Source organism: Ranitomeya variabilis, chromosome 5, assembly GCF_051348905.1.
Source record: "Ranitomeya variabilis isolate aRanVar5 chromosome 5, aRanVar5.hap1, whole genome shotgun sequence".
NCBI lineage: Eukaryota > Metazoa > Chordata > Amphibia > Anura > Dendrobatidae > Ranitomeya > Ranitomeya variabilis.
The window spans coordinates 267,260,368-267,274,080 of NC_135236.1; the positions used below are offsets into that span (position 1 = coordinate 267,260,368).

General features: G+C 44.3%; 1 protein-coding gene across 1 annotated transcript in view; it reads right to left on the bottom strand.

Annotated features, from left to right (window-relative positions):
- Positions 1 to 13,713, bottom strand: part of PSTPIP1 (proline-serine-threonine phosphatase interacting protein 1) — a 137,982-nt gene that overhangs the window by 48,033 nt on the left and 76,236 nt on the right. The window contains exon 7 of the mRNA XM_077264244.1: positions 6,913 to 7,011. Coding sequence (XP_077120359.1) covers positions 6,913 to 7,011 — 99 coding nt within the window. The remainder of the gene's footprint in view (positions 1 to 6,912; positions 7,012 to 13,713) is intronic.

Consider the following 13,713-nt stretch of genomic DNA (forward strand, 5'->3'; position numbering starts at 1 on the left):
GGGTGGCTTTGCCCCCACATGGCTACGATCGCTCTGATTGACTGTTTCACTTTCAACAGCCAATCAGAGCAATTTTGTAATATTTCACCAATGAAACTTGGTGAAATATAACAATCCAGCCATGGCCGATGCTGCAATATCATCAGCCATGGCTGGAGACCCCGATCTGACCCCCCCCCCACAGACTGACAGTGGCGATCTGCAGCCGCCATCAGTGTTTCCTACCCCTCCATCCTGTCCTCCGCGCCCTCCTTTCCCCTCCGTCCTGTCCGGCGCCCCCCCCGCTGTCCGATCCCACCCCCTATACCTCTGGAGTCCCTCCCGGTGTCCGTCCGGCATCTAGGATGGGCGCCGCCATCTTCCAAAATGGTGGGCGCATGCGCAGTGCGCCCGCCGAATCTGCCGGCCAGCAGATTCGTTCATTCATTTTGATCACTGTGATAGGCTCTACCACAGTGATCAAAATAAAAAAAATTGTAAATAGGCCCCCCTTTATCACCCCCATAGGTAGGGAACATCATAAAATTAAGAAAATATGTTTATTTTTATCTTTCCACTAGGGTTAGGGTTAGAACTAGGGTTAGGGTTAGGGTTAGGGTAAGAACTAGGGTTATAACTAGGGTTAGGGTTAAAATTAGGGTTAGAACTAGGGTTAGAACTAGGGTTAGGGTTAGAATTAGGGTTAGAACTAGGATTAGGGTTAGAACTAGGGTTAGGGTTAGAATTAGGGTTGGAATTAGGGTATGTGCACACGGTGCGGATTTGGCTGCGGATTCACAGCAGTTTTCCATGCGGTGTACAGTACCATGTAAACCTATGGAAAACCAAATCCGCTGTGCCCATGGTACGGAAAATACCGTGCGGAAACGCAGCGTTGTATTTTCCGCAGCATGTCAATTCTTTGTGCGGATTCCGCAGCGTTTTACACCTGTTCCTCAATAGGAATCAGCAGGTGTAAAACTGCAGGTGAAATCCGCACAAAAAACGCAGGAAATCAGCGGTAAATCCACAGGTAAAACGCAGTGCGTTTTACCTGCGGATTTTTCAAAAAAGGTGCTGAAAAATCCGCACACGAATCCGCAACGTGGGCACATAGCCTTAGGGTTAGGGTTGGAATTAGAGTTAGGGTTGGGATTAGGGTTGGGGTTGGAATTAAGGATAAGATTAGGGTTAGCGGTGTGTTGGGCTTAGGGTTAGGCTTGTGGTTAGGGTTATGGTTAGGGTTGGGATTAGGGTTAGGGGTATGTTGGGGTTAGTGTTTGAGTTAGAATTGAGGGGTTTCCACTGTTTAGGCACATCAGGGGTCTCCAAACGCGACATGGCGCCACCATTGATTCCAGCCAATCTTGCGTTCAAAAAGTCCAATGATGCTCCCTCCCTTCCGAGCCCCGACGTGTGCCCAAACAGTGGTTTACCCAAACATATGGGGTATCAGCGTACTCAGTAAAAATTGAACAACAAATTTGGGGGTCTAAATTCTCCAGTTACCCTTGGGAAAATAAAAAATTTGGGGCTAAAAAAAATTTTTTGTGGGAAAAAAAATATTTTTTTATTTTCACGGCTCTGCGTTATAAACTTCTGTGAAGCACTTGGGGGTTCAAAGAAGCTCACGACACATCTAGATAAGTTCCTTGGGCGGTCTAGTTTCCAAAATAGGGTCACTTGTGGGGGGTTTCTACTGTTTAGGCACATCAGGGGCTCTGCAAACGCAACATGATGCCCACAGACCATTCCATTAAAGTCTGCATTTCAAAACGTCACTACTTCCCTTCCGAGACCAGACGAGTGCCCAAACAGTGGTTTACCCCAACATAACATATGGGGTATTAGTGTACTCAGGACAAACTGGACAACAACTTTTGGAATCCAATTTCTCCTGTTACCCTTGTAAAAATAAAAAATTGCAGACTAAAAAATAATTTTTGAGGAAAAAAAAATATTTTTTATTTTCACGGCTCTTCATTATAAACTTCTGTGAAGCACTTGTGGGGTTCAAAGTGCTCACCACACATCTAGATAAGCTCCTTGGGGAGTCTAGTTTCTAAAATGGGGTCACTTGTTGGGGGTTTCTACTGTTTAGGCACATCAGGGGCTCTGCAAACGCAGCGTGACACCCGCAGACCATTCCATCAAAGTCTGCATTTCAAAACGTCACTACTTCCCTCTGAGCGCTGACGTGTGCCCAAACAGTGGTTTACCCCCACATATGAGGTATCAGCGTACTCAGGACAAACTGGACAACAACTTTTGGGGTCCAATTTCTCCTGTTACCCTTGGGAAAATAAAAAATTGCAGACTAAAAAATCATTTTTGAGGAAAAAAAAAAAATTTATTATTTTCACGGCTCTACGTTATAAATTTCTGTGAAGCACTTTGGGGATCAAAGTGCTCACCACACATCTAGATAAGTTCCTTGGGGGGTCTAGTTTCTAAAATGGGGTCACTTGTGGGGTGTTTCTACTGTTTAGGCACATCAGGGGTCTGCAAACGCAACATGACGCCCGCAGACCATTCCATCAAAGTCTGCATTTCAAAACGTCACTACTTCCCTTCTGAGCCCCGACGTGTGCCCAAATAGTGGTTTACCCCCACATATGGGGTACCAGCGTACTCAGGACAAACTGGACAACAACTTTTGAGGTCCAATTTCTCCTGTTACCCTTGAGAAAATAAAAAATTGCTGACTAAAAAATCATTTTTGAGGGAAAAAAAAGCTTTTTTATTTTCACGGCTCTGCGTTATAAACTTCTGTGAAGCACTTCGGGTTAAAAAGTGCTCACCACACATCTATATAAGTTCCGTGGGAGGTCTAGTTTCCAAAATGGGGTCACATGTGGGGGAGCTCCAATGTTTAGGCACCCAGGGGCTCTCCAAACGCGACATGGTGTCCGCTAACGATTGGAGCTAATTTTTCATTCAAAAAGTCAAATGGCGCTCCTTCCCTTCCGAGCCTTGCCGTGCGCCCAAACAGTAGTTTATCCCCACATATTAGGTATCGGTGTACTCAGGAGAAATTGCCCAACAAATTTTAGGATTCATTTTATCCTGTTGCCCATGTGAAAATTAAAAAATTGAGGCTAAAAGAATTTTTTTGTGAAAAAAAAAGTACTTTTTCACTTTTACGGATCAATTTGTGAAGCACCAGGGGTATCAAAGTGCTCACTATGCATCTAGATAAGTTCCCTGGGGGGTCTAATTTCCAAAATGGGGTCACTTGTGGGGGAGCTCCAATCTTTAGGCACACAGGGGCTCTCCAAATGCGACATGGTGTCCGCTAAAGATTGGAGCCAATTTTTCATTCAAAAAATAAAATGGTGCTCCTTCCTTTCCGAGCCTTGCCGTGCGCCCAAATAGTGGTCCCCCCCCCCCCACACATATGGGGTATCAGCGTATGGGGTATCAGCGTACTCAGGACAAATTGGACAACAACTTTTGTGGTCCACTTTCTCCTTTTACCCTTGGGAAAATAAAAAAAATTGTTGCTAAAATATCATTTTTGTGACTAAAATGTTAAATGTTAATTTTTTCCTTCCATGTTGCTTCTGCTGCTGTGAAACACCTGAAGGGTTAATAAACTTCTTGAATGTGGTTTTGAGCACCTTGAGGGGTGCAGTTTTTAGAATGGTGTCACACTTGGTTATTTTCTCACTTTTGGGTATTTTCAGCCATACAGACCCCTCAAACTGACTTGAAATGTGAAGTGGTCCCTAAAAAAAATGGTTTTGTAAATTTTGTTGTAAAAATGAGAAATCGCTGGTCGAATTTTAACCCTTATAACTTCCAAGCAAAAAAAAATTTTGTTTCCAAAAGTGTGCTAATGTAAAGTAGACATGTGGGAAATGTTATTTATTAACTATTTTGTGTCACATAACTCTCTGGTTTAACAGAATAAAAATTCAAAATTTGAAAATTGCAAAATTTTCAAAATTTTTGCCAAATTTCCATTTTTTTCACAAATAAACGCAAAAATTATCGACCTAAATTTACCACTAACATGAAGCCCAATATGTCACGAAAAAACAATCTCAGAATCACTAAGATCCGTTGAAGCGTTCCTGAGTTATTACCTCATAAAGGGACACTGGTCAGAATTGCAAAAAATGGCCAGGTCATTAAGGTCAAAATAGGCTGGGTCATGAAGGGGTTAAAGAACTTTATTCTGTGTGTGTTTTTATACAGTATGACTAGGTGGGTAGTAATGGGGGCATCTTATACACACCTCTCCATTACTAACCTCTGGGCTTGATGTCACCTTTGTATTGTCAGGTGACATCAACCCCCCCCAACTATTACCCCACTTGCCACCTCATCAGGGCAAATGGGAAGAGTGAGGCTAAGTGCCAGAATTGGCACAATTTATAGATGTGCCTTTTCTGGGGCAGGTGAGCGATGATGTTTGTAGCCTGGGAGGGGAGCAATATCCATGGCCCCTTCCTAGGCTATTAATATCAGTTCGCAGCTTCTGCCTAGCCTTTGTTGGTTATTAATTATATGTGGGCCTATGTCATTTTTGGGGGGTCCCCCATTTTAATAGCCATGAAAAGTGAAGTATACAGCTGTGAGCTGATAGTAACAGCCTGGGAAGCTCCATGGGTATTATCAATCCTATATTTATTTATATATATATATATATATATATATATATATATATATATATATATATATACACACACACATATATATATATTGAAGAATACTTCCTTTGAAAACTATGTGTAAATGACATAGATAATTGCTCTATGTAAAAGCTCATGTTAAAATCGCATTGCAATCGGATAGCAATCGCACTGCATTTGGTTGTAAATCGAATGCTAGGTGTGAAATATTGGATTGTACTCGCATGAAAAAATGCATAACACGTGCATGACACTCATTTGATTTTGTAGGAAGAAAATTTGACCGATTTTAAAATCACTAGTCTGTCTCCGGCCTAAGGCTGTATGGACACAGGTTTTTTTTTTGAAACAGAAACTCAGTGGACACTGAGTGGAAACTCTTCAAATCCTCTTCCCATCTCAAAACTGCTCAGTTTCTACTCCGATAACTTAGTAAAAAGACTCAGTGTCCATGTAGCCTTAGCCTAGGTTCACTCAGAGTTTTTAGCCTTAGGTTCGCACAAAGTTTTTTAAGGTGGATTTTAGAGCAAATGCGCTTCAAAACCCACATCAAAGCATATTCAAAGAGTATTTGTAGGGGTCTTTGAAGTGGATCTGCTTCAAAATCCACACAAAAAAACTCGGGGAACCTAGCCTTGGTTATGTACACACAGAGCTTTTTGCAGAATTTTTGGAGCAGAAAGTGAGAAGTCATACCAAGGTTTTGAGAAGTTGTAAGTTTTTGAGGAGGATTTGGAAAATTTTAGCTAATTTACAGCTCCAAGGTTATGTGCACAATGCGCTTTTAAGATGCAGGCAGAACCACCAAGTTTTCCCAGGCAAAACGGCTTCAGTAAAATGCCAGGAGTCATTTTCTGAGGCGGCTTCACAAGTGGCTTTGCTTCTTTTGGCAGCTCTGCTGTCGACATCTGTCTCTCTGTACTGTGAAATATAGAAATCAGATGGCTTACAAGCAGAAGCCGTCTGAAGATTGAATAGGGTGCTTTTTTAACAGAGAAAACTGCCTGAAGAATAGTTAGGTCATTTCTTTAAAGGGAACCTGTCAGCAGGATTGTGCTGAGTAACTTACAGACAGTGTCAGGTCGGCGCCGTTATACTGATTAAAATTATACCTTGGTTGGTGAAACCCATCTTGTGGTTGTTGTTTAATCTTTATTTTTAGTTTTCAGTTAATGATATGCCCGTGCTTCGGGGTGGCCTTGATGTTGTGCTCTAATTAGGGCTTCATACTGATGGCTTATGACAGGTCAGTGATCCCTCAGTAACCTGCCCCCTTTTTTTTCATACTGCATAGGATTGTGTGAAAAAAAATTAACATTCATCAGGCAGGCGCCACTGGTGGCGCCTGAACTGTAGCTTGATACAGTGGAGACAATTTTTTCTCTCTAGCAAAATAGCGGCTGTGGCACCTGCGCAGTAGCATCTATTGGAACGTCATCGATGCTACTGCGCAGATGAGTCCTCCGGCGACATTTTGGTTAACATTTTTGTTTTTACCAACAAAACTGTATGACTACAGAAAATGAACACATGCATATTATCCATTGTACAATGGTACAGCGCAGGTGCCTGCCTGATGGATGTTAATTTTTTTCCCATACAATATTCTATGCAGTATATAAAATAGGGGGCAGGTCACTGAGGGATCAGTGACCTTTCATAAGCCATCAGTATGAATACCTAAGCAGAGCACCACATGAAGACCCCCCACGGGCCTCCCCGGAGCACGAGCATATTAATTGAAAATAAAGATTAGGAAACAACCACAAGATGATTTCATCACCTCACCAGGTATCATTGTAATCAGTATAACGGTGCCGACCTGACACTGTCTGTAGGTTACTGTGCACAATCCTGCTGACAGGTTTGCTTTAAACTGCTTGGCGTTATAGGAACCTGAATCAGTTAAAAGAAGCTCAAAAGACTGTACATATGAACCGAAAGTAATTTTTAAATCTAAATGCACGTGTTCCTTCTCTATAATGTTTATTTAGCACTTTTTCAGGTGGGTTAAGTAGTGTATCCTTCAATAAAAAGATGTGGTGTGCACATAACCTTAGGGGTGGCTTACCATAGATCAATCATGTAAATAATTCAAAAGCCAATATAGGAAGCCATCGAACAGACGTTTATACTCTGGCCTGTAAATATAAGGCTGTTGTAACTCACTACCTCTATATAAGGCTGTTAAATAAATGTGTATTTGCACATTTAAATGGAAACTTGTTTTGTTCTGCCCACTTACTATTCCATAGAGTAGTGTGGACTACAAGTGACTAAGTCAGGTATTCTTTACCTTCTCTACTTGCTTAGCGTTTCCGGCTATGGTCACACGCTCAAAGTTTAGTTGCGCTTCCTCTGCCTCCTTGCACTTTTGCTCATAATTTTTCTTTGACTAAATAGGAAATGAAAGAGAGCAAGCATGAAAATACATTGGCAAAAAGCATAAAATCACTGTTTAAGCAGATTATCACCCACAGATTACATCTTTTTGGCCAATTTTTCTATTCAAAGATACCACTATATTTGGAACAATTGAACAGAACCTTTCAGTAACTCTATAGATGTGCAAGTGCAGCGCCCCAGAGTCCTGGTCGTTGCAGTAATGTCGCTCTGCCACTAAGGGGAGTGATGGTACGTCTGATTGCACTAAAGGAGTTTCTCTGACCAGGTAACACTCACACTACTCTTCACACTCCGGCCACCAGGGGGGGTGGTTCTATTTAGTAGGCCACTCCTCACACTCTGGTAAAACTGGGGGTTGGACAGGAAGACAGAGAGAGAAGTAACTGGGAAGAGCTAGTGAGAGGACCTGTCAGGGATGGGATCCTGTTATGGTTCTCAATGGCAAGAGAACATAGCCCAGCAAACATAAGAACTAGCTCTTGGAAGGATGGAAACTAAACTGACCATGAACTAAACCTGCCGCACAACTAACAGTAGCCGGGTAGCGTAGCCTGCGTTTTATCCCTAGACGCCCAGCGCCGGCCGGAGGACTAACTAATCCTGGCAGAGGAAAATATAGTCCTGGCTCACCTCTAGAGAAATTTCCCCGAAAGGCAGACAGAGGCCCCCACAAATATTGGCGGTGATTTTAGATGAAATGACAAACGTAGTATGAAAATAGGTTTAGCAAAATTGAGGTCCGCTTACTAGATAGCAGGAAGACAGAAAGGGCACTTTCATGGTCAGCTGAAAACCCTATCAAAACACCATCCTGAAATTACTTTAAGACTCTAGTATTAACTCATAACATCAGAGTGGCAATTTCAGATCACAAGAGCTTTCCAGACACAGAAACGAAACTACAGCTGTGAACTGGAACAAAATGCAAAAACAAACAAGGACTAAAGTCCAACTTAGCTGGGAGTTGTCTAGCAGCAGGAACATGCACAGAAAGGCTTCTGATTACAATGTTGACCGGCATGGAAGTGACAGAGGAGCAAGGCTAAATAGCGACTCCCACATCCTGATGGAAACAGGTGAACAGAGAGGATGATGACACCAGTTCAATTCCACCAGTGGCCACCGGGGGAGCCCAAAATCCAATTTCACAACAGTACCCCCCCCCCTCAAGGAGGGGGCACCGAACCCTCACCAGAACCACCAGGGCGATCAGGATGAGCCCTATGAAAGGCACGGACCAAATCGGAGGCATGAACATCAGAGGCAGTCACCCAAGAATTATCCTCCTGACCGTATCCTGTCATGATTCTCAATGGCGAGAGAACATAGCCCAGCATATATGAGAACTAGCTCTTGGAAGATGGAAACTATACTGACCATGAACTAAACCTGCCGCACAACTAGAAGTGGCCGGGTAGCATGCCTACGTTTTTTTATCCCTAGATGCCCAGCGCCAGCCGGAGAACTACCTAATCCTAGCAGAGGAAAAGACAGTCCTGGCTCACCTCTAGAGAAATTTTCCCAAAAGGCAGACAGAGGCCCCCACATATATTGGCGGTGATTTTAGATGAAATGACAAACGTAGTATGAAAATAGATTTAGCAAAAATCGAGGTCCGCTTACTAGATAGCAAGAAGACAGAAAGGGCACTTTCATGGTCAGCAGAAAACCCTATCAAAACACCATCCAGAAATTACTTTAAGACTCTAGCATTAACTCATAACACCAGAGTGGCAATTTCCGCTCACAAGAGCTTTCCAGACACAGTAACGAAACAGCAGCTGTGAACAGGAACAAAATGCAAAAACACACAAGGACAAAAGTCCAACTTAGCTGGGAGTTGTCTAGTAGCAGGAACATGCACAGAAAGGCTTCTGATTACATTGTTGACCGGCATGAAACTGACAGAGGAGCAAGGTTATATAGCGACTCCCACATCCTGATAGGAGCAGGTGAACAGAGGGGATGATGCACACAAGTACAATTCCACAAGTGGCCACCGGGGGAGCCCAGAATCCAATTTCACAACAGTACCCCCCCCCTCAAGGAGGGGGCACCGAACCCTCACCAGAACCACCAGGGCGATCAGGATGAGCCCTATGAAAGGCACGGACAAGATCGGAGGCATGAACATCAGAGGCAGTGACCCAAGAATTATCCTCCTGACCGTATCCCTTCCATTTGACCAGATACTGGAGTTTCCGTCTGGAAACACGAGAGTCCAAGATCTTTTCCACAACGTACTCCAACTCACCCTCAACCAACACCGGAGCAGGAGGCTCAACGGAAGGCACAGCCGGTACCTCATACCTGCGCAACAATGACCGATGAAAAACATTATGAATCGAAAAGGATGCAGGGAGGTCCAAACGGAAGGACACAGGGTTAAGAATCTCCAATATCTTGTACGGGCCGATGAACCGAGGCTTAAACTTAGGAGAAGAAACCCTCATAGGGACAAAACGAGAAGACAACCACACCAAGTCCCCAACACAAAGCCGAGGACCAACACGACGACGGCGGTTGGCAAAAAGCTGAGTCTTCTCCTGGGACAACTTCAAATTGTCCACCACCTGCCCCCAAATCTGATGCAACCTCTCCACCACAGCATCCACTCCAGGACAATCCGAAGATTCCACTTGACCGGGGGAAAATCGAGGATGAAACCCCGAATTACAGAAAAACGGGGACACCAAGGTGGCAGAGCTGGCCCGATTATTGAGGGCGAACTCCGCCAAAGGCAAAAAAGCAACCCAATCATCCTGATCCGCAGACACAAAACACCTCAAATATGTCTCCAAGGTCTGATTAGTCCGCTCGGTCTGGCCATTAGTCTGAGGATGGAAAGCAGACGAAAAAGACAAATCTATGCCCATCCTAGCACAGAATGCCCGCCAAAATCTAGACACGAATTGGGTCCCTCTGTCAGAAACGATATTCTCCGGAATACCATGCAAACGAACAACATTTTGAAAAAACAGAGGAACCAACTCGGAAGAAGAAGGCAACTTAGGCAAGGGAACCAGATGGACCATCTTAGAGAAACGGTCACACACCACCCAGATGACAGACATCTTATGAGAAACAGGCAGATCCGAAATAAAATCCATCGAGATGTGCGTCCAAGGCCTCTTCGGGATAGGCAAGGGCAACAACAATCCACTAGCCCGAGAACAACAAGGCTTGGCCCGAGCACAAACGTCACAAGACTGCACAAAGCCTCGCACATCTCGTGACAGGGAAGGCCACCAGAAGGACCTTGCCACCAAATCCCTGGTACCAAAGATTCCAGGATGACCTGCCAACGCAGAAGAATGAACCTCAGAGATGACTCTACTGGTCCAATCATCAGGAACAAACAGTCTACCAGGTGGGCAACGATCAGGTCTATCCGCCTGAAACTCCTGCAAGGCCCGCCGCAGGTCTGGAGAAACGGCAGACAATATCACTCCATCCTTAAGGATACCTGTGGGCTCAGAATTACCAGGGGAGTCAGGCTCAAAACTCCTAGAAAGGGCATCCGCCTTAACATTCTTAGAACCCGGTAGGTAAGACACCACAAAATTAAACCGAGAGAAAAACAACGACCAGCGCGCCTGTCTAGGATTCAGGCGCCTGGCAGACTCAAGGTAAATTAAATTTTTGTGGTCAGTCAATACCACCACCTGATGTCTGGCCCCCTCAAGCCAGTGACGCCACTCCTCAAAAGCCCACTTCATGGCCAAAAGCTCCCGATTCCCAATATCATAATTCCGCTCGGCGGGCGAAAATTTACGGGAAAAAAAAGCACAAGGTCTCATCACGGAGCAGTCGGAACTTCTCTGCGACAACACCGCCCCAGCTCCGATTTCAGAAGCGTCGACCTCAACCTGAAAAGGAAGAGCAACATCAGGCTGACGCTGGGGCGGAAGAAAAGCGGCGCTTGAGCTCCCGAAAGGCCTCCACAGCATCAGGGGACCAATCAGCAACATCAGCACCCTTCTTAGTCAAATCAGTCAATGGTTTTACAACATCAGAAAAACCAGCAATAAATCGACGATAAAAGTTAGCAAAGCCCAAAAATTTCTGAAGACTCTTAAGAGAAGAGGGTTGCGTCCAATCACCAATAGCCTGAACCTTGACAGGATCCATCTCGATGGAAGAGGGGGAAAAAATGTATCCCAAGAAGGAAATCTTTTGAACCCCAAAAACACACTTAGAACCCTTCACACACAAGGAATTAGACCGCAAAACCTGAAAAACCCTCCTGACCTGCTGGACATGAGAGTCCCAGTCATCCGAAAAAATCAGAATATCATCCAGATACACAATCATAAATTCGTCCAAATAATCGCGGAAAATGTCATGCATAAAGGACTGGAAGACTGAAGGGGCATTTGAAAGACCAAAAGGCATCACCAAATACTCAAAATGGCCCTCGGGCGTATTAAATGCGGTTTTCCACTCATCCCCCTGCTTGATTCGCACCAAATTATACGCCCCACGGAGATCAATCTTAGAGAACCACTTGGCCCCCTTTATACGAGCAAACAAATCAGTAAGCAGTGGTAACGGATATTGATATTTAACCGTGATTTTATTCAAAAGTCGATAATCAATACACGGCCTCAAAGAGCCGTCTTTCTTAGACACAAAGAAAAAACCGGCTCCTAAGGGAGATGACGAAGGACGAATATGTCCCTTTTCCAAGGACTCCTTTATATATTCTCGCATAGCCGCGTGTTCAGGCACAGACAGATTAAATAAACGACCCTTAGGGTATTTACTACCCGGGATCAAGTCTATGGCACAATCGCACTCCCGGTGCGGAGGTAGTGAACCAACCTTGGGTTCTTCAAAAACGTCACGAAAGTCAGACAAGAATTCAGGAATCTCAGAGGGAATAGATGATGAAATAGAAACCAAAGGTACGTCCCCATGAGTTCCTTTACATCCCCAGCTTAACACAGACATAGCTCTCCAGTCGAGGACTGGGTTATGAGATTGCAGCCATGGCAATCCCAGCACCAAAACATCATGTAGATTATACAGCACCAGAAAGCGAATAACCTCCTGGTGATCCGGATTAACACGCATAGTCACTTGTGTCCAGTATTGTGGTTTATTACTAGCCAATGGGGTGGAGTCAATCCCTTTCAGAGGTATCGGAGCCTCCAATGGCTCCAAATCATACCCACAGCGTTTGGCAAAGGACCAATCCATAAGACTCAAAGCAGCACCAGAGTCGACATAGGCGTCCGCGGTAATAGATGACAAAGAACAAATCAGGGTCACAGATAGAATAAACTTAGACTGTAAAGTGCTAATTGAAACAGACTTGTCAGGCTTCTTAGTACGCTTAAAGCATGCTGATATAACATGAGTTGAATCACCACAATAGAAGCACAACCCATTTTTTCGTCTAAAATTCTGCCGCTCGCTTCTGGACAGAATTCTATCACATTGCATATTTTCTGGCGTTTTCTCAGTAGACACCGCCAAATGGTGCACAGGTTTGCGCTCCCGCAGACGCCTATCGATCTGAATAGCCATCGTCATGGACTCATTCAGACTCGCAGGCACAGGGAACCCCACCATAACATCCTTAATGGCATCAGAGAGACCTTCTCTGAAAATCGCCGCCAGGGCGCACTCATTCCACTGAGTAAGCACAGACCATTTGCGGAATTTTTGGCAGTATATTTCAGCTTCATCTTGCCCCTGAGACAAGGACATCAAGGCCTTTTCTGCCTGAAGCTCTAAATGAGGTTCCTCATAAAGCAACCCCAAGGCCAGAAAAAACGCATCCACATTGAGCAACGCAGGATCCCCTGGTGCCAATGCAAAAGCCCAGTCTTGAGGGTCGCCCCGGAGCAAGGAAATTACAATCCTGACCTGCTGTGCAGGGTCTCCGGCAGAGCGAGACTTCAGGGACAAAAACAATTTGCAATTATTTTTAAAATTTTGAAAGTGAGATCTATTCCCCGAGAAGAATTCAGGCAAAGGAATTCTAGGCTCAGACATAGGTGCATGAACAACAAAATCTTGCAAATTTTGTACCTTTGTGGCGAGATTATTCAAACCTGTAGCTACACTCTGAAGATCCATTTGAAACAGGTGAACACAGAGCCATTCAAGGATAAGAAGGAGAGAAAGAGAGGAAGGCTGCAGTATAGGCAGACTAGCAAGTGATTCAATTAAGAGCACACTCAGAACTAGAGGGAAAAAAAAAAAAAAAAAAAAAAATTGTAGCAGACTTCTTTTTTCTCTCCTTTCTCAGCCAGTAATTTAACCCTTTTTTTTGGGCCGGTCAAACTGTCATGATTCTCAATGGCGAGAGAACATAGCCCAGCATATATGAGAACTAGCTCTTGGAAGATGGAAACTATACTGACCATGAACTAAACCTGCCGCACAACTAGAAGTGGCCGGGTAGCATGCCTACGTTTTTTTATCCCTAGATGCCCAGCGCCAGCCGGAGAACTACCTAATCCTAGCAGAGGAAAAGACAGTCCTGGCTCACCTCTAGAGAAATTTTCCCAAAAGGCAGACAGAGGCCCCCACATATATTGGCGGTGATTTTAGATGAAATGACAAACGTAGTATGAAAATAGATTTAGCAAAAATCGAGGTCCGCTTACTAGATAGCAAGAAGACAGAAAGGGCACTTTCATGGTCAGCAGAAAACCCTATCAAAACACCATCCAGAAAT